The following is a 21,756-nucleotide window of genomic DNA, read 5'->3' as shown; positions in this document are numbered from 1 at the left end:
CGGTGGACTGAATGTTTGTGCACAATTTCAATCTTCTACGTGCAAAAATAAGCCCGCCATAATATATATATATATATATATATATATATATATATATATATATATATATATATATATATATATACCGACAATGCCCCATATTACCCTATACAGAAGTATATTTTGATAAAAATTCACTGAGACGTCCCTAATTACCCTAGAATAATAATTCGACCGTCATTCTCTTCAGAATAGAACTGCCTTTCAGCCGGTACCATTCACATGTCTCCATCATGTATGTAAGGCGGGAAAATCCTGAAAAACGGGATTTTTTGGTCTAAAAATCCCTTTTTTCAACTTTTTTCCCCTCTCGACCCCCCGCCTATTTTAATGCAGAGATCTGAAAAAAATCTGATAAATACTACTCGGTGGGCTGAATGTTTATGAACAATTTCAATCTTTTAGGTGCAAAAGTAAGCTCGCCAAAAAAAAAAAAATATATATACCGACCATGTCCCATTTTTTTCTATATAGAAGTATATTTTTTAAAAATTCCCTGAGTCATCTCTAATTACCCTAGGATAATGATTCGACCGCCATTCTCTTCAGAATGGAACTGCCTTTCAGACGGTATGACTCACGTGTCCCCATCATGTATGTGAGGCGGGAAAATCCTGAAAAACGGAATTTTTTTGGTAAAAATATTCCTTTTTTCAACCTTTGCCCCTCCAATTTCCCCCCCTGTTTTAAATCACAAATCTGAAAAAAAAAAATGTGGTAAATACTGCTCGGTGGACTGAATGTTTGTGCAAATATTCAATCTTCTACGTGCAAAAATAAGCCCGCCAAAAATATTGAACATAGGCTTAATAAATGAAAAAATAAATTTTAGTTTTTGACGTCATCACCTCCTATGTCTGGACGCAGGAAGGTCTGAAACCATACGTAATGTCTTCTACAATGCCTCTGGACTTGAAAAAAAAAAAAAAACGGACGAAAAAGCTCAAATAGAAGAGAAATAACGCAATGTACCATGAAAAACGCGTATGGTACAAAATTGTACCATAAAGTCCCCAAAGGGTTAATGATACCGATGGCTAAGAAATCGAACCTAAAGAGATGTGAAGACTTAGTCGTATCTTATGCACCAAAAATTTGCTTCAAATTCTCAACAGATGGGTGTATAGAAGAACAAATGAAACGTTGAGGAGGAATAGTTCGGGTTCAGAAGAGGTAAGGGCACAAAAGATACAATTCGATCATTAAGGATGGTATATGAAAGGTTTATAGAAAAAGAAAAAGAGGTGTATGCGGTATTTATTGATCTAGAAAAGACTTTTGACCGCGTGAATTGAAAATTGATGTTAAAAGTTCTGAAGGAGGTTGGGTTGGAATGGAAAGATCGAAGACTGATAAGAAACTTATATATGAACCAACAAGTTAGTGTTAGAATAAGGGGAAATGACAGCGGATAATGCAACTGGAAGTGGTGTTCGACAGGGATGCTCTCTCTCGCCATCCGCAAACAAACACTCTTAAAATGCAAATTATGATGTGATTCAAACGAAACAAAGTTTTATTCCAATCTCACCACAAACAACTGCAATAAACCAGAATATTAAGAGTTATATTGAAAGAAATAATTTCAGCAATTTGAGTTAACTGTAAAGAGCATAATATAAAACCTAATATATGCGAGCTATGCACATAACAACGAGGAAGATATTGAAGAAATTACTATGATTCAATTACTGTACATTCTCTCTCTTCTAAGCATACATCTACATACTTACATCACGGTATATAAGTTAAATCAAAATAAATAAATAAATAAATAAAATAAGAAAAGAAAAGAAAAAAAGATCTTCACAAATAATTAAGTAAAACTTATGATAAGTCCTGCTATTTATCGGCCATCTTCTGCAATGATGCGTCCTTCTTCCGCTTCTCAGACGAAGCACCGCCCACAGGTCTAGTACCAAGGCGTAAAAGCTCGGAATCCTCGTTTCATACAAATTTTTAATCATTTCGTCTGCACATTCACTTTCATTGGCCGAAGCATTATCGTGACGTATGAGCAAAGTCTATGAGAGTACGTTATCGCTTCAGTTCCCACGGATAAGGTTCAAATGTTAACAAAGAGTCTATCGTAACGTAAAGTGAAAGAAAATGCAAAACTGGAAACTAAATGCAACTCTTTAAATCCATTGCACGAAATAAGATAAACGTTCTAAAAAAAACTGGGTCACGATAAAGATCACTAAAAAATGACTCCTAACAAGATAAATGACAACAAAATGACTGACAAAAAAAAAAAAAAAAAAAAGTTCAGTCTTGATTCGTTTTCATTCAGAATCCTGGATCAATGTAAAACATATGGAAGAAACGACACAGTAAACGTAATATTAAAGAGTTCACTTTGTTCACTGCGCATTCATGGGTTAAAAAAAATCACCACTAACAGGAATGTTAACTCGAAATATTAATATACATATGTATAAATACACCCACAAAATTGAAATATATATAAATGGATATAACTTTTTATATCTATCTATATACAGGGTGTCCGGAATGGGACTGACGGTTTTTAAAGGTGTATGGTTTTAATATGGTCAGAGATACTGAAAAAAAAAAATCATATTGAAGGAAAACTCAAAAGTTTTGTTCAGCAAATTTTCATACTCTAACAACTACCGGTGACGGCGCTAGTATCGCCGATAAACAGAAATTACGTCGGCAGTCGAAAAGGCGCAATGCGTGTGGTGGTTTGCGGAGACAAAAGTTGTTCAAGTTCAACGGAACTTTCGACGTGTTTATCATAAGGATCCTCCACCACGCAACAGTATCCAGGCGTGCAAGGATCAATTTTTATCAACGGGGAGTGTAGTGAAACAACACAGCGCGGTAAATCGCGTCTGTCAGAAGAAAATATGGAAGCAATAAGAAAGTATTTCTCACGCAGCCCGAGGAAGTCAATTCACGCAGCGAGCAGGCAATAGGCAATTCCAAAGTCAACAGTGCACGATGTGGTACAGAAAATTACGTTTGCGTCGCGTATAAACTGTAATTGTTGCAAGAAATTAAGCCAAACGATAAGCCACAGAGAGCAGCATTTGCTACTGAAATTCTGGATAGGATTGATTATGACCATAATTTCGTATTGAACGTTGTTTTCCCTGATGAGGCAACTTTTCACTTGTCTGGCTGTGTTAACAGACACTTGCTAGGATATGGGGATCTGGAATCCGCATGTGTACACGACATTCTGGGGACAGTCCCAAATTGAATGTTTGGTGTGCTTTAACACATGATGCAGTTATAGGCCCCTTCTTTTTCATAGAGCGAATCATAACAGGAAATGTGTTCTTAGACATGATCCAACACTTTGCTGTTCCCCAGTTACAACATTTGCAATCTCAAGTTATATTCCAATTGGATGGTGCCCCGCTACATTGGAGCCTACAAGTGAGGGAGTACCTTGATACTGAATTTCCTGGCCGTTCGATAGGCCGTGATGGGCCAATTAGGTGGCCTCCACGCTTTTCTGTTACCCCCCTGGACTTCTTCCTGTGGGGGGTATGTGAAAGACCTTGTGTATTCTGGTGAAAAGGAGCGAAACCTTGATGAACTGAAGAACCGTATTAGGAATGCGATTGCTTAAGTAACACCTCAAATGTTACAGAATACGCGGAGAGAGATTGAGTTTAGGCTAGGTATTCTAAGAGTTACAAATGGAGCTTACCTGGAGTTACACTGAGTTAGAATGACTTGTAAGTAAGACTAAATAAACTTTTTGAGTTCTCCTTTATTTTTTTTTTTTTTTTTTTATTTCTGACCATATTAAAACTATACACTTTTAAAAACCACCAGTCTCATTCCGGACACCCTGTATATATTGAAAAGTCAAACTTTTCATTAAACTGTTTACTCAGTCACTAACATAACATTGCTTGTTCAAGAACACATTTACAATCGAAGTCCGATTTCTAATGTTCAGTACATCAGTTCTCACATCATCACTTTCCACACACTCCAACATCATCTGCTCCCATTCTCTTCCCATATGAATGGGTTCAGGATTTCCTCGGTGGAAGGTCGGTTTTGTTCTCTTCCCATACAGAAAACACCCCTCCTTTGATTGAAGCTCTAGAAGAGCAGTAGATATGACGTATATGAAAGAAGTCCGTATTGACGTATTGATATAATTACTATGATGGGGATAAAATAATGAATCTCTATTCCTTTAACTTTTGTAGAACATAATATGTCGCTGGAAATTCCATTATTGTTACAAATAATTCAATACGACATACATATACTGATTTGAAAATACGTGTGACATGCTTCATAAAGAAGTGACACTTTAAAGAAGTGAATATCGTTCACAATGTAAAACTAAGACTTATAACTATGGGAATTCAATATTCAAACTTGAAGTAGTGCATCCTTAGGTACTGGTTTCAAAAGAGTAATATGATAAAAGACAGTACTTGTACCTTGAACACTGAGTCCATACTAAAAAGAAATTACTCGCTATCCTTTACTGACTTTGTTCTATAGCGATAAAGGTTGAAACCAAAATCCGTTTGTTTCAATCACTTCCGGTTTGAATAGAGAGCTAGTAAGGGAGAACACAGAACATATTCTTGGGACACTGAATCGATCGCAAAAAGCTGCTTTTTGATATCTTTTACTGTTTATACTATACGGGAATCACTATCGAAACCGAAAATACGGTAAATATGAACTACTACCGGTTTAGTAGAGTGTTGTGGATACCGTAATATGTTATCTTGACACGCTGAATCGCTTACAAAAAACTTCTTGCACTCTTTTACCATTTTCATTCTATAGCGATACACACTGAAACCAGAACTAATCTGAAGAACTGTCATTTGAATAGAAGATTAACTGAGCATATCGAAATTATTCTTGGGACGCTGAACCGATTGCAAAAAACTCACATTTTCACTCAGTACCTCCCAGTCTCTTATTCAAAACACAATCTCAACGATCAATTTTATCTAATATTCAGAAGCTCACCTGAAATCGAGATTTTCCCGATCCCATCCAAAATGATGTACCAAGTTCCAAACTCCATCCCAGCCCTCACACATTCATTACGAGAACGGGTCTCTCTGAACACATTGTGTCTGCACCCAAGAAATGCAGAAATAGAGAGATACAACTTATTTTGTATTCCACATCAAACTGACTTTTCATAATATTCCAACGCAAAGCTACCGTACGTATTTGTCATTCTGCAAACTGCAATTCCAACTCCATTTACATTCTTAAATATACCAACTGGCTATATCTTCTGTGTCCAAGAACATACAGCTTTCGATTCACGCTAAGAATAACTGATATTTTTGTAGTTTCCAAACTGATCTACTTGTCCCAGTAGACAAAACTCATAGTTGTGGTCCTCGCTTCGATCAATGATGAGGGTGGCTATTTATGTATTTAGTCGACTCTATTATTATTATTATTATTATTATTATTATTATTATTATTATTATTATTATTATTATTATTACATTTGTCCTGCATAATTTCATTTTCATTGTTATTAGGTACCAGACGACTACAGTTGAATTTTGATCCCACAAAGAGAAAGGTACTAATATATAGGAAGGCATGCCTAGAAAATCTCAAACTTCCGCATTAGCACCAATATTTCACCCCACGCTCGGTCAGATTATAGATCCACGGTAGTACAACTCAACGGAACGTGAACCAAAGATGTCCAGGGTTCCGAACCGCTGTCTCCGCCAGATGCTTATCTAATCCAATCGTTCCAACCGGTGTATCACGAAAGTAGAGCAATCTCATACAGTCTTTCGTTAATTTTTAGTATTTAAAACTCAGAAAGAATTTAATAATTAGTTAAAATCAATTTTAAGAGAGTGTACCAGTCAACGTTTCCTGTGACTGCAACAATGCTCAGCACTTTACGGAAACCTGTAGTCCTACACTATTTTAACTTCCATTATTATTAATAAAAAATTAAACAAGTGTATTGCAATCTTATGGGCGTTCAGTGAAGTGTATCATTAATCAAAAATAGGAACCATTAGTCTAATGAATGAAATAAACAATTATCTAACAATGCAATGTCCGAGAGATGTGAGGAACGAATTAGAGTTCCTCAACCAAGTTAGACAATGCTGTTACGTGTTATTTGAGCAATATATTCCAAAGCAGAACATCACGTCTGTGACTCTCAAACACTGACCGCTAGTGCTTTCAACTTTTCAAGCACATGATTCACACTTGCGATGATTGGGTGCTAAACTCGGTTCACGACGCACAAACTCTGAGCAGTCCATCGAGAACAGAGAGTAACATTCTACTGATAGTAGTTCTGATTGGTTGGATCATATGATGCCAAACCATGATGACGGCGCGGTCGAGTATTGCAAAGAATCCAGTCATCATAGCATGCAGAACCTGTTCAGAATCAGAATCGTTCTTTTAAAACAAAACAAAAACACAGACAATACTTCGTGCTGCTTTCTAAACTGCAGTAAACTCATGCGGAACTTATCCTGCTACCTTATACAGATTTTCAGGCTGGTAGCTGCTGATTAACGATTTATGTGTTACAATTCAATGCTTCTCCAAATACCTCGAACGTTTGGCCTTAACCACCTTGGCTGTCTTTATGTCTATGTCTTTGGTGTCCAGTAGGTCGTGCGTCCTGGACGGATTAATCACCGTTCTTAAATTTGTAAAACCACCATTGTATTGCCAAAAGCTCGTTCCCACCAAATGCCTCGTATATTCTTCTTGGTGTTTCACTACGGTTTGTTTCTAGTTTAAACTTGTAACGCATATATGCCCTTCAATGTTGTTTCAGATACTTGTTTCTGACCTACTTTCACTGAAGTTTCCGTCTAAATCGTTCAAGTTTACATTCCATGGTTATGCCGGTAGGCTAAAAGAGACGGTGATTATGAGAATGAATAAAATGGTGGAAAGAAGAATGTGTGAGGGAAGGGGGAACCCCGAGAAAACCCACGCATACGCTATCTGTCCACCACAAAGCCTACCACGAGCGAGCTAGGATCGAATCAGAACCGCACACAACAAAGGTGAACACATGTTCCACTTCAATTATAGGTCCCAGATGCAAAGGAAACATCCACCAATGCGTTATCATCAACTTTTTGTTGCTTCAGCTCACAAAGAAAGAAGTTAGGAGTTTGTGCCTGCTATCACGCAAAAATAATTCGCTACAATTTTATTGGATACCTAATATTTCTCTTGATTACTTCACAATTTAAAAATGGTATATTTTCTATGTTTAGCAATTTTATTTTATCCTATCGTTTTATACAATAATACATAAAATTAATTACTCCGTTTTCTCTATTTGGATCGTTAAGACTCTACATTTTTAGTCAGTGAACGCTTCACAGTTGCTTCTTAACACGTTTTTATTATTATTATTACTTCCTTCAACCTCTTCCCCTTCCTATCTGATATACTATTTAGTGAAAGTACTTACAATTTATTTTCGTTTGTGTAATTGGTAACTTGCATTTCATCCGCTTAGCAATCTTTTGTTCAACTGTATATTTTATATAATTGAACGGCTATTAAATGACCACCGCTAGTTCCAATAAAAAAAGGTCGCTACAAGAGGTGATACGTTTTATTCTTTTATGATCTTTTTTTAAATTTTATTTTGTTATCAGCACAGAGGAATGGATGATGGTCTCGCTGCTGTAATGACTTTAGCCGATTTTAGAAGTTGGAGTTTAGATGTTACAAGTAGCTCGATCTGCTTACGCTCAATAAAGAACGCCATAAGTTATATAGTTGTTATCGAATGTAGGAATGGATCATCATTCTTACTTTAATGAGGATGTATTGAAGATAGCACTATATGCGTGAAAACTAACAATAAAAAAACAGCAAAGCACAATCTACAATTCAGTGAGTTCCTACCGTGTATTAAGCACATCGTACAATAAATTTGTCACTTTTATTCTAATTCATTAAGTACTATAAAACACAAGCACAAATAAGCCCCATCCATAAATCCAGTGTTGCCATGGCTGCAATTATACACCTGAATTTGAATTGGTAGCTCATCCCCTTATTTCCACATTTAAAGTAGCATCTCCATGTGCAGGTTTTTTGGGATAACAATGCTATAATCGATGCTGTGAACACATGGTTCCAGCAGAAAGAGGACATATTTCAACAGAGTACAGAAGTTTTGGAGCGGAAATAGACGAGGCACATTGAAAGGGGAGGGGACCACGTTGAAAAATAATCATCTTTTCATTTCTGTTATATTTTGTCTTCTTGGTGAGTGTTAGGGCATATTGAACACCCTTCATAGAACGGGACTGTATGAAAGGATAGAGAGTGAAAAAGGGTACCGTAAACTGGGTATACTTTGGCCCCTTCTTCTTTTCTTTTTAATTTTCATAATTTCCATTTTAATATCTCCTAAGATTAGGAATGTAATTTAATGACATTTCTCCTTGTTAAAATGCAAACATTTGGCTTTCTTTTGAAAGCAATAAATAATCAATGTGACCAAACATGATTATTATAGTTTGAATTTCTTTATACCATTTAGGATTTGTCATGTCTGGGGTAACTTTAGTCCATTTGTTACAATGACAAATTAATAAACGAAAGTATTACTGTAACATTGTATTTACGAAACAGAAGAGAACACGCTATTATAAACACATTGATGAAATTATCAGTGTTTTTACTCAATTTCAATCCAACGAGAAATACCGTTGAATTAACTGTTTGTATTCTACTTGGATGAATACGAAACATCTATAAAAGAACGCTACAAATTTCTGAATGCTTTACTTAAAATACAGGTATTACAAACTTATGAGTGAAATCACTTTGTTCAATTTAGGGGCAAACAAATATATCGTTCAATGAAAATCTAAGTGGTTGAATACTTAACATCCAAAAATAAGAGTACCATATTCTTCATTGCGGTAGAATTAGCGGTAAAAGCGAGGGTGAACGCGGGGGGACGCCGTCCTCCACCTCAAAAAAATATGTGCAGCGTCCCCTAGTTCCTATAAAATTACAATGGGCAAAGATAGGCAAGGTGGACGGCGTGACGTCATGCTGCTACCTACCGTCCCCATACCTTTACAAATCCACTTTCATCCCTGGGTAAAATATTTTACCGGTACCACGCTGCTCAGTTTTAGGAAGAAAATTCTTGCAATTCAGGCACTGTTAAATATCCTCGTTTAGGAGCTAGTGGGGGATTAATCTTCCTTATTATATCGCACCACTTGTACTCAATTTCACCTTTAATATTGGACCATTTGCAACACTTTTAAGGGACGTATGCAAACCGTGACACCTAGATATTTACGAAAATTGGTACAATGACTATTGTGTATTCCATCTATACGTGTGCAGGTTGTATATAAAGGATGCCGCTCTACGTGTGGGGGCAATGCGATGCAAACGAAACATTGTATCGCAAAATGCCATGCATGAATCAGGGCTATTTCTGCAACAGAAAACAGTTTATCATTATCTTTCCTTTATGACAGAAGGTTTGCTTTTTATCTTAAAGCTCAGTGATTAGTCTTCTTGGAAACCCGACGTTTCCTTTCGGTGTTTGTTGGCTCTCAACAACACAATCTACTACTGATTACAAATCAAATTATTGGAAACAGATCGTAGAATTGATGACAGCGACCATATCCTCTTCGACATTTTATTCTATTTGTAAAGAAAGTGATTCAATCGACTCTCCAAATCCAAGACTCGAGCTTACTTTTCCAAACTTAGATTACTAGCTAAAATACGGGAACCTTAGCAGTACTCTTTTGTGCTCTCCTATTTTTTTTTTATACTTATTTCATAGTATTAGCCTAGAAATACAGTATATATCTGATTTACTATGCTCGCTTATTTTACATTGAAGTTACGAAAAAAAAAAATAGTGTTCGGCTTAAGATGTTTAAATATGGAAAACAAATTGGATTCGCGTAGCTGTTGGATACAATTAGAAATTGGACTTTGTGTGAAATAAGCTATTTTGTTTTATCGTAAGAAATGAACTTGATATCGTGGTGCGTAACTTCAATTACCCGTTTCTTCAAGTCAGTACGGATTCCAAACTTTTAATAAAAACTCTATATGGACACATTCAAAAACAGCTACCAGCTTAAACACTGTAGAACGTCAGAACTTTTTAAAAGTATAATTACTGCCATTTTTTCCTTACTTTGCTTTTCATTATCATACTTGTTTGTGATTCATAGATGATGTTTACTATTTCACTGTATAATAATAATAATCTTTTTCTTGGCTCCCGAGAGTGCGATGCGGTACAAAACTTACAAATTGCGACGCAAATTTAAATACGCTTCGCATATATATGCCGGGTGTTACAGTCTTGTAGTTGTGAATGCTAAAGGGTGTTAAGACTCGAAGGCACATCACTACTATTGTATGTAGTAAGAATATATTTATGTATGCAAAACACTAAATTAGAGATTTATTGGAAAGACACGGTTGCACTAGTGTGATCGTGAACGTGGAAGGGTGGTAGATTCTGAAACATCTCAAGACCAGAAGATTAGTGAGATTGTGTGATGTGACATGCTGAGGGAATGTATATATATATATATATATATATATATATATATATATATATATATATATATATATATATATATATATATATATATATATATATATTTCTTGCAAACATGATGATGGTAATTCGTTATATGGGTGATTTTTAAATTTATGTCATACCCAACCTAGCGTGGATCATGCGAAAGATAGTGAAATTAGTGCGGTATATTATTAGTTCACGTCAATTATGTAAAATAAGCAATTACTTGAGAACCTGGTAAGTAGCGTGAGTTTTTAAAGAAACAATATATAAAAATAAAATAAAATAAACATGATTGAAGTGCTGAAGTGAAGAGAAAAAGAAAGATAAGGTATGAAAAAGTGGAATTTCCAGTCGGGAAGAACTATCGGTGGATTCCCTCATTAAGTGTTAATTAGTTCCATTAACAAAAAGAGAACACAGATGTTTCTGCTGACAGAAATCATCAGAAAGGAAAATACAGAACCTGCATTCTACCTACGAAAGTATTTCTGGACTAGAGACAAACCACTTGGTGGGTTTCTCACGTAATAGAGGGCGTAATAAGGGAAGGGTCTCTCGAAGATTTTAGAAATTCTATATTTAAATATGAACTAATTACTTCTTGAGCAAAACTATATATTTTCGTTAAAATTCAACACGTGTTACAGTTTCGCCAACTAACTCTTTGCTTCATCAGACATAGTGTCTGATGAAGCCAAAGAGTTAGTTGGCGAAACTGTAACACGTGTTGAATTTTAACGAAAATATATAATTTTGCTCAGCATATAATTAGTTTATATTTAATTATAACAAAGCAAAGCTTCTATTTAGAAATTCTGAATGGAGACACATAAAAACGGAAAACTTGTAAGAATAAAAGACAAGGTTTCGTAGATAAGAAAAATGCAATAAAATCAAATGCTCCCTCTCTACAGTTGAGTTGATTTTGAGTTTAACGTCCCGTTCAGCAGCGATGCTATATGAGACGTGGACCTACTGATTAACGTGGAATCCGAACCACATGAGCTCCCGCCGGGAATCGAACCCGGGCCTCCCACCTCTCTACAGTTATTGGTCACTGTTTAGAATTTCGGAGAGAACGTATCGCTGTGCTGCTTCTCTCCCCCCCCCCCCCTTTCTTTGTTTCTTTCTTCCTTTCAGTAAGTCATGTTAATTTTCTAACAGCCATATGGCTGAAATGATTGCAATTCCTTTCTGGCCTGGTTTAGCGATGACAAACGAGCTTCGGAACATTTCCCATACGGAAGCCGAGGAACGCTTTCTTACAGTTGGGCAAAGGTCCTGTGTAACAAGCCTCGAGCCAAACCGTGCTTGATTCTTGAATAAGTATTCGAGCGTTGGCCGGTGAAACATTGTATAGGTACTTACTGCTGATCGAAATAATAATAATAATAATAATAATAATAATAATAATAATAATAATAATAATAATAATAATAATAATAATAATAATAATAATAATAATAATAATAATAATAATAATAATAATTATTATTATTATTATTATTATTATTATTATTATTATTATTATTATTATTATTATTATTATTATTATTATTATTATTATTATTATTATTATTATTATTATTAAAGTAAATCTTTATTTGCGCTTCTAGCTATTTCCTGAGAATTAGACTTAGCTTTAAGCTTTTAGTTTTTTGAAAGTTGTCACAAACCATCTTAATACATACATCCAAGTAGAACTAGTTATGAATTATCAATAATATAGGTTTATTGCAGGGTCACCGAAGGAAGTTTTCCTCTGTTTCATTTCTTTTTCAGGGAGATACGCAAAGCTGAAGTACGATCGATTCTGGTCCTAGTTGACCAAACTTGCTTCTAAGTTAGCCAATGACTTGCTTATGTATAATCAATAAGCTACAGTGTTAATTTCGAACTACTCTAGAACCAAAGAGAGAGCGTAACAGCCGTAGAGAGTAGCTCACACTTTTCTTTGCATCTTCATTGGTGGAGGAGTGCCCTTCCCCACCAATATAATCATCTTAATTAATAGAGGCGCCCGTTTACAGAGACTGTTCTCAGGGCTCTTTATTTTTGCTAGGCATTTCCGAATTACGGGTCCTGCTGGGGTGTCTTACCGCCTGCCACCATTGCTATTACGTAATATTTATAGTGCGACAACTGTAGATATCATAAGTTATGAGATTACAAATTTAAATTAACGTAATAAAGTTTGTTTCATTATCGCCTCTTGTATTCAATTTTAAAATAATGTATTCTAGAAGGCAGTCATAAGAGTAGCTATATTGAGCAGAGAATTTACATTCACTCACTACAGCAGTCAGTGCATAGTAAGGCACAATGAAAACGATTATATCGAAACTAGAACTTTCATGTAGGGAGATTGCAGATTTCCTTAAGCTCAACTTACAAAGTAAATCGTATAAGACACCAATTAAGAAAGCTTTTATTGGAGGTTGAAATAAACTGCACAAAATCGAATTTTTACGTAAGTGTAGATGGTGACTCCCATAAAATCAACCTATTCCTCTAGATGAATATAGCTTCATACACTGAAAATATGAATTAATGTAAATGAAATAATCGAGTGCAAAGAGCTTGTAAATTAAGGGAAAATAGACTGAAGAAGAAAATCTAGAAAATAAGTTTTACAAAGAAAAACTGAACGAATATTTCAAGTTTTAATGACTGATATTTCTTACTCAGTCATTCTTTACCCATGCTAGCTGCTGAAGTAAGCAACCACTTCTATTAGTAGCGTGCTTGGTTGTCAAACCCAGTAAAGCAGACGAAACTCTAGTACACTTACTGAACATAATATTAACCACACAAGGTTCACAAAACATATGTATAATACTAATATTATTACTAAATATAATATTATTGTCATAAACTCATTTGGACATTATTTTGGGTGTATGTGGCTCAAACAGTTTAATTCTCTTTATTTTAAAAAGGAATGTCACTTGCAAGCAGACTACATTTCTCTGTGTGCGTTTTCTCGCTCAGAGGATGCAGACAACGGGCTTGATCTTGGCCAGTGCTTCTCTAGCCAATCACAGCTCTGTCCGCTCTTACGTCATCCAGCACGAGAAACTCACGCGAACAGCGAGAACTAAAGAGAATTGGCGGTAGGCAGCACTATCTGGTGCTGAGACAAGTAAAATATAACAGCTCAAGTGCCTTGCTACAGAACATAATCTCATATTAATGTAATTTAACATTCGTATATCAACTTATATTTTATTATATAAAAAAGCATCGATACACAATTTTAGTGTAATACCCAATTCCTAATATCAGGTGATGTAAGTATGGTTAATTATTAAAATTTTAAGTCCATTTGTGCGTATTGATTGTGATTTGCATGTTATATCCTCAAGCCTCATGGTAATCAATTTATGTGCATGGTACTGAAAATAATTCCTACTTATTGTTTGTGGTGTTTATTATCTTTCGAAAAATATGATGCTGAATCTTTGGTGTGTAAGCATATTTAAGGTTGTATTTGGAATCTGCTTATGTGTAGTTGGCGTTGAAAGGAACTGTTACTTGTAATAACTTGTTTCAACGTCAACGCTCGAGCAAACATTCTATTTACGACTATCTAATGTAATGTTTGCTCTCTTAGGATTATCATCCTATGGAGTAAACGTAATATTATGTGTAATTTAAAATAATAATAATACACCTTAATTATTGTAATTGTTGACTTACATGCCCAAGGTTTCATTTAACGCCATGAAATTTGAGTTCTAATGCAGGAAGACATATGAATTGGTGCACTACAGTGATAGTGGATTACTGAATATCTAAGGATCAATTTCGCGAAATCCATATTTAAATCGGTTAAGGAGAACCGATTTTATTAATATCAAAAGTTCAGTTAAAATGTCGTCATACGTTCGTTAATTTTTCAAATATCTTTTGAAATTAAAACAACAATACTTATACTTAATTTCTAAAACTGCCTATTTAATTAAAATGTACGTAATTAAAATAAATTTACGTAATAAATTAAACTAATGGAATCTACAAGTGACGGATGCGCTTCCCAAGCCGGAAAGATGCCAGCTTTTGCAAATAGTGATTGTGCCAAGTGCTAGCAATGGTAACTGTTTCCTCGATACTTCTAGAAGTACTAATGCATTGCCCTGTCCTCATTGTGGAAAACATTATATAAGTGCTAGAGACTCAGATATACATATTGGTAAGAAACATCAGGTTGCGTGTGATGACGATGTTTGCTCTGATATCACTTTTAATGCCAGCCTTCAGTGTAAAACAGCAAATGTTACCGACACTAACAGCAGTAACAACGCAAAAGTTTTGACGATTTCTAACCTGGGCAAGATATTACTGTCACTAAAGGTCGTCGACACATATTTTAAGACATGTTCCAAGAGGTGCTCGATCAAGTGACTGATGCACTCGTAGAGGTGTTAAATCATATAACAATTTCAAATGATACAGAAGACTGGATTAACCTATGCCTATTTCCATTTGTTGCCTTAAGTGCTCCCAGACAATCAGAAAAGTTTAGAATCTGACTTCTTGGGTGAAGCAGCGTGTTCGCTTCTGGTGTAATATTGGCCATGATGCTTTAACCTGGCCTTTAACAAAGATGAACACATCTCGATTAAACCACAAATTTTCTAGTTTGAAGGTTGTAGAGAATAAACATGCCGATAGGGACATACGTGGAGTAGTACGTCTTTTACGTTCTGATGATACGGTTGCGGCTCCGGTTACCTCTGTATTGGAGACCTTGTTGGAGAAACATCCTGCCCACCCTGGCAATTTCATTGCGCCGGATCTTCCTGATGATCAATACACTTTTCAAGGAGTATCGACTATGGAGGTTCAAAAAGCAATTAACTCCTTTCTGTCAGGCAGCACGGGAGGTCTAGATGGGCTTCGTCCTTCAATTCTTAAAGACCTTCTTTCTTTTCAAATACTGGAATCGAAGGAAAAACTCCTAAAATCCTTTTGTGCTCTACTTAATTTAATCATTTCTGGAAAAGTACCAATGGAAGTTCGCCCGCTGTTTTTCGGTGACAAACTTACAACTCTAAGAAAAAGAAAAGGAAAAAAAAAGAATAAAAGAAAGAAAGAAAAAAAAAAGAAAGAAAGAACGATGGTATTCGGCCCATAGCAGCTGGGAATGTTTGGCGCAGAATATCATCAATATAATTTTCTTTAGAATACGTGAGCCAGTTAAAAACTTTTTATCCCCTCACCAGCTTGGTGTTTGTGTTCCTAATGGGGCCGAGGCAGCTGTTCACGCAACCCGAGTTTATTTCTCTTCTACTCACAGTGCTACTAAGGCGGTTGTAAAGTTGGATTTTTGTAACACATTTAATAAGCTTCGCCGAGATACTATGCTTGCTGCAGTGATGAATGATTTTCCTTCAATTTATCTGTATGTTGATTAATGTTATGTTCCACCAAGTGACCTGTTTTTCAACGGAAACACTATTTCTTCTCAGAGAGGTGTACAACAAGGTGATCCTCTGGGCCCAGCACTTTTCGCTATAACTGTACACTCTTTAGTTAAATCACTGAATACTGAATTAAACATTTGGTACTTAGATGATGGAACAATTGGTGGTGAACCCGAGGTGGTCCTTTCATCCTCAATAGAAATAAATAAGAAGGCGTCAGTTCTTGGCTTGCATCTTAGCTTTTCTAAATGCGAGGTGGGTTGTCTTGGAACAGATGAAACCACATTCGACGAAATCTTTAAAAGATTTCATGAGGCTGCACCAGGCATACGTCCTCTAACAATTCAGAATGCTTGTCTTCTAGCTGCTGCTGCTCACGTCGGATGCACTCACGAACGTGCTATTAAATAAAATATCTAATTTAGAATTACTCTTGTCTCGAGTTTCCTCAATTTCAGCCTTTTTTTCTTTTACGGGCATCTTTATTAATCCCTCGATTAAGCTATTTTTTACGATGCTTTCCATCTTGGCATAAGAGTTCTTTGCTGGAAACATATGATACTGTCCTGAAAACTGTCCTTGAATCAATTCTAAACTCCTCTTTAAATGACGACTCTTGGATGCAAGCATGTTTACCTGTTGGTTTGGGCGGTCTTGGTATTCGACGAGCTGTGGATATGGCCACTCCTACATTCTTAGCGTCATACCATGGATCTCTGCGTTTAATCGAAGCTCTCCTTTCACAGGGTAATTGTTTGAACCCAGATGGTTCAGTTCAGCAAGGCTCTAATAAGTGGGCAAGCTTAGCACATCCAAACACCCCAGAAATTAGCAAAAGTGCTATCAGTCATCTTGGTATACACCAATTGCATCTCAATTACATATTCATCTGTTACAATCTGTTGTGGTTCCGGAAGATAAAGCCAGGTTCCTTGCTGCCTCATCTCCGGAAGAGGGTGCATGGTTGATGGCGATACCTTCTCCGCCTTTAGGTCTTCATTTGTCAAATGAAAGCTTTCGAATTGCTGTTGCCTTGCGTTTAGGTTTAGTTGTTTGCGAGCCTCATCGCTGTCCAGCTTGTGGAGATGAGGTTAACCAACGTGGCCTGCATGGCCTTTCATGCATGAAGAGTGCTGGTAGATTCGCTCGACACTCGTCCTTTAAAGATGTAATACTACGAGTCCTTAACACAGCTGGAACTTCTTCAATACGATAACCTTCTGGTTGCTGTCGTTCTGATGGAATGCGACTGGATGGGGTGACACTGGTTCCATGGATGAGAGGTAACTGTCTATTGTGGAACTTCACATGCGCTGATACATACGCTCATTTAAGTTTTCCTCTGTCAGTAATGAACGCTGGAGCTGTTGCTAATCGCAGAGAAGCTGAAAAACAAAGAAAATAGAACCTTCTCGAAAGTTTTGTTTTCACTCCAATCGCTATTGAAACCAGTGGTGCTTGGGGTGCAAGAAGTCTTGAATTCATTAGGGCGGTTGGAAGACACATTACTTGTGTTTCCGGCGAAGTTCGCTCCATATCTTATCTAATACAGCGCATATCTGTTTCTATCTAACCTGGTAACGTCTCGTCGGTCCTTAGCACTTTACCTCCTGGAAAGGAACTGGATGAGGTGTTTATACTCTGATAAGAATAGTTTTATATATATTAGTCCCTGAATAATAGTTTTTCTTTGACCTTATAATTACATATTTAAACTAAATTTTATTGTTCTATCCCTTCAAGTGAAAATACTAATACTGCATAGTATTTGTTATAATTTGTGATGTGGAACTGTAATTAGTTTTAATCCATGTATGTGTACTTATGGTTGCGATTATATTACTGTTATCACTTTTCTGTTATGTTTCGATTTTGGTATGTATATGTAATATTGTATAAATATTAAAAATCAAATAATATTTGTGTTAGAAATAATAATACATATTTGGATTTGCAATTTGCGTAGTATGTTGCATAATTCTCTGTCAAATGAAAAAAATTGAAATTACAGTAACTGCTGCTAACACTTGACTAAAAAAATTAACATACATATAAAAGATGTAGTCTTGAGATCATGCGATCAATTCTTATTTTCCGAATCGCTATGAAAAATCTGTACATCTGCAGATAGACCGCTAGGCCTGGGAATGTTGAACTCAACTGAAATAGCTCAAAGGACCAAGCTGGCGAGTTAAGCGGGATTCTATTGCTTGTTCGCATTCTTCACACGCATTCTTTACTTCGAACCCCAGATGGTAGGCCACCCAACAGCATACAGCCCTATAGCAGAGTCTCACTCATAGAAAACGACAGAAATAGTGGAATGAAGAGCGATTAACTACGAGACCTGTTTGGACACATTTCTTTTACCCTATTCTTATTCTTTCTTATTGCCCACAGTAAGGAATTAGTGTGAAGAGACAAAAGAAAATAAATAAATAAATAAATAAACAAAAAAATAAAAAATAAAAATAATAAAAAAATAAAAAATAATAAATCTGGAAATTTTCGATAGAAAAATAATTAGAATACACAACTAGACTGCATCTGAGAAAACAGAATGCTGCTTGAATTACCTTCCCTTGTCCATTCGTAACATTTTCATACATGAAATAAACCAAAGTGCATTCTGAGACCGCACCTTATGCAAACTGACGAAACTAAGCATATCATACAGTTTTCACCGATAATACATGGAAATTATTCTGAACCACAATTCCTGTATCTTTCGTGGTAATCTTTTAGTAAATGTTCACCGAAAAGACTTCGTTAAGCTACATCGCATATAGAAAATATAATTATCTATTTGAGGCCACCAGACTTCAAACTTAAAGTCATGTACAGTGAATAAATCAATTAACGCTTGCCACAGAAAAAAAAAAAAAAAAAAAATATCATCATTATTTTCCTTGATCAGTATTTCACTTTCAAAGAAATAAAACTACAAGGTAGTTCTTTGTGATTCAGATCTTCAAAAGCCGTAGTTAAAAAGCAGACATTGCAAATCTGAGAAGGCTAAATGTACAGAAATATTAAAGTTCTGTTTCTACAGATGGAGCATGCGAGGAAGTTACTTACTCTAACGTACTCATCATTGTGTCCAGTCCACTTTTAATTCAATTACTATTTCAATATTACATTGATGACTTGTAAGATTCGTATTACCAGGATACTAAAACAAAAATTCAATTGAAAGTGGACTGTACACAGCGATAAGTACTAGAACTTTCTGCTGATTGGATAGAAATGCGTCAAATGAATACTTTAACATATTATTTTTACGAACTGCTCCCGGGGAATATATTACAAAATAAAGAAACATACCCTCTACATGTTGCAGAAACTTTTCAATCACAACATTACAATCAGTATTGACCGAAGGAAACTCTGTGCCAAAAAATAGCTCTCCTTGCTGAAAACTTTCCAAGCATTTTGCTAGATCAGCACGTGATCCCAAATCCAAACTTCTTACATTTGTGATCAGTGCTCGAGACGTTTGAAAATGAAGGGATTTCGGACGATCACGTTGATTCACAAATTCACCATAGTTTTCAAATATTACCTGAAAGTACACCACACGTAAGAATCGTAAGTTATAAACGCTTCCAATGTACACTCATGTCAAAAATTATTGTCGCATGTCTATAAATATGTTATTGTAGGAATATAATTTGATAATGAATTCGCCCGGTATTTCTTATAATGTTAGTATGTGTATAATCGGCAAAGACATGTATGTATCAAATTTCATGTAAAAAGAGCAGTAAATAAGAACAATAAAACGAAAATAAAACTTTCTTGTTCATTTAGCAACATTTGGTTTTAATCATTCTAATTTTCGTATGTATAATTCTTTTCTTATGAAATTTACCACAAACATACATTTCTTGATTATACACATAGTATCAGTATTAAAAGTACCCTGCGAAATCATTATCAAGTTATATTCTGACAAGATGACAGTTATAGATGTGCGACAATCATTTTGGACATGAATGTACATAAATGAATAAACTAAAATCGTAACAAATCCAAAAAGCTATTAGTATAAGAAAGCATACAGTAAAAGCACAGAATAATTTCTCACAGAGATAGATAAGAGATCTTTTAGTTATACACATAACAATACAAATAAACAAAAAAAAAAAAAAAAAAACCTCACAAGTTGTACAAAAATATTTATGTATAAATCACAAATTAATACAATAACAACAGCAAGTCAACCAATTTAATTTACTAATATTTAATTTTAGCATATAAAATTAATGCATCCTAATATGAAACACAATCTCTTTTTCTTTTATCCAATCTGCATAATACAATAAAATTATGATTATAACCTCTCTTCACATGCATAAAAGTTCAAATTTCTGAAACCAAATCCAGAAAACGCTGAACTACTGTGACAACCAAGTACTGTAGACTGCGCAGCAACAAGAAACAATCGCGTCTGTGTTTATTGGCTTTGGGGAAGCATTAGTTGCTTTTATACAGGGTGTTCCAGAGCGACCCAGACACTACCTTTTTCTCGAGAACGGTACATGCTATCTAGTTGAAATAAAAAATTGCGTTACAGATTTCGGTCCAAAGAATACGTAGAAATTATTTACAAAATCCCGAAAGTCCCCCTTCGTGGTGTAATAGGGGAGAAACATGCCCCGTTCTTGCGATTTTCAAATGGAAACGATATGTTTCGAATGCACATTCGAAAAGGCGGGGAAAAAATAAGATTGCCCTACGAAACATTTGTCCGTACTACCTACCGTTTTCCGTGAACCAATTGTTGTTTAAAAAAATGAAGGTGCGCGAAATAGAGTATACGGAGTTTAAAGCATCGTCACAGTTTCGGGAAGTGCAACGACACACGCTTTCCAATGATATGCCACATGGTGACTCAAGTGTCTTAAAAAAAAAAAAAAAAAAAAAAAAAAAAAAAACTGCGTGACCCAAAAAAATGGTGTCCAAAGGAAGGTCAGAACTCGAAAATTTCAAATGGAAAGGGGAGTCGAGTAATACCTCGTTGCAAAGGTCTCTGCAAATGTTAAAAGAATTCGAACACGATTTCGGAATCCACGAAGGGGGGCTTTCGGGATTTTGTAAATAATTTCTACGGATTCTTTGGACCCAGTTTTGTGATGCTTTATTATTATTATTATTATTATTATTATTATTATTATTATTATTATTATTATTATTATTATTATTATTATTATTATTATTTGAACTTGATAGCATGTACCGTTCTCGAGAAAAAGGTAGCATCTGGGTCGCTCTGAAACATTTCGTTAAATACTACGCGTTCTCCATTTGTTTCAGTAACGGTAATAGCAACTGCAACTAAAACATCAAGCGAGATAAAACGTCTCATGCACTCACAATACGCGGTTGAATGAATGGCGCACACTAGAGTTAAATAAATATAGATTACAAGACACAACGTACCATATCTCAAGGTTTAAAGGGACTTTATTGCCTCTAACTACCATTCTTTTCACTCTCGAGTTGAGATGTCTTTTGTGCTGTGTAATTTAACAAAAAAAATTCTGGGAAAGCTTACAACAATATACCAATAAACCACAAAATCAAAGTGCCAACTTACTAAAAAAAATAAAATAAAATAAAAATAATAGTAACACGTAACCAATAAAGTGAAATTTACTGTTTACAAAGAAGTTTCTTCAAGTTTTCTCTCTATTCCCATTTCAACCT

At 35.4% G+C, this 21,756-nt stretch overlaps 1 protein-coding gene across 8 annotated transcripts in view; it reads right to left on the bottom strand.

Annotated features, from left to right (window-relative positions):
* Positions 1–21,756, bottom strand: part of LOC145670290 (bridge-like lipid transfer protein family member 3B) — a 549,193-nt gene that overhangs the window by 221,741 nt on the left and 305,696 nt on the right. For all 8 annotated transcript variants that reach the window (XR_014128253.1, XM_081738747.1, XM_081738745.1 and 5 more), the window contains one exon: positions 19,372–19,609. Coding sequence is in view for 7 of the 8 variants with exons in the window: in XM_081738747.1 (XP_081594873.1) it covers positions 19,372–19,609 (238 nt within the window). In the remaining variant the exon portion in view is untranslated. The remainder of the gene's footprint in view (positions 1–19,371; positions 19,610–21,756) is intronic.

Source organism: Thermobia domestica, chromosome 14, assembly GCF_964235325.1.
Source record: "Thermobia domestica chromosome 14, izTheDome1.hap1.1, whole genome shotgun sequence".
In the NCBI taxonomy this organism is placed as follows: domain Eukaryota; kingdom Metazoa; phylum Arthropoda; class Insecta; order Zygentoma; family Lepismatidae; genus Thermobia; species Thermobia domestica.
The sequence above is the reverse complement of the archived record's forward strand: the minus strand, read 5'-3'. Positions and strand labels throughout refer to the sequence as shown.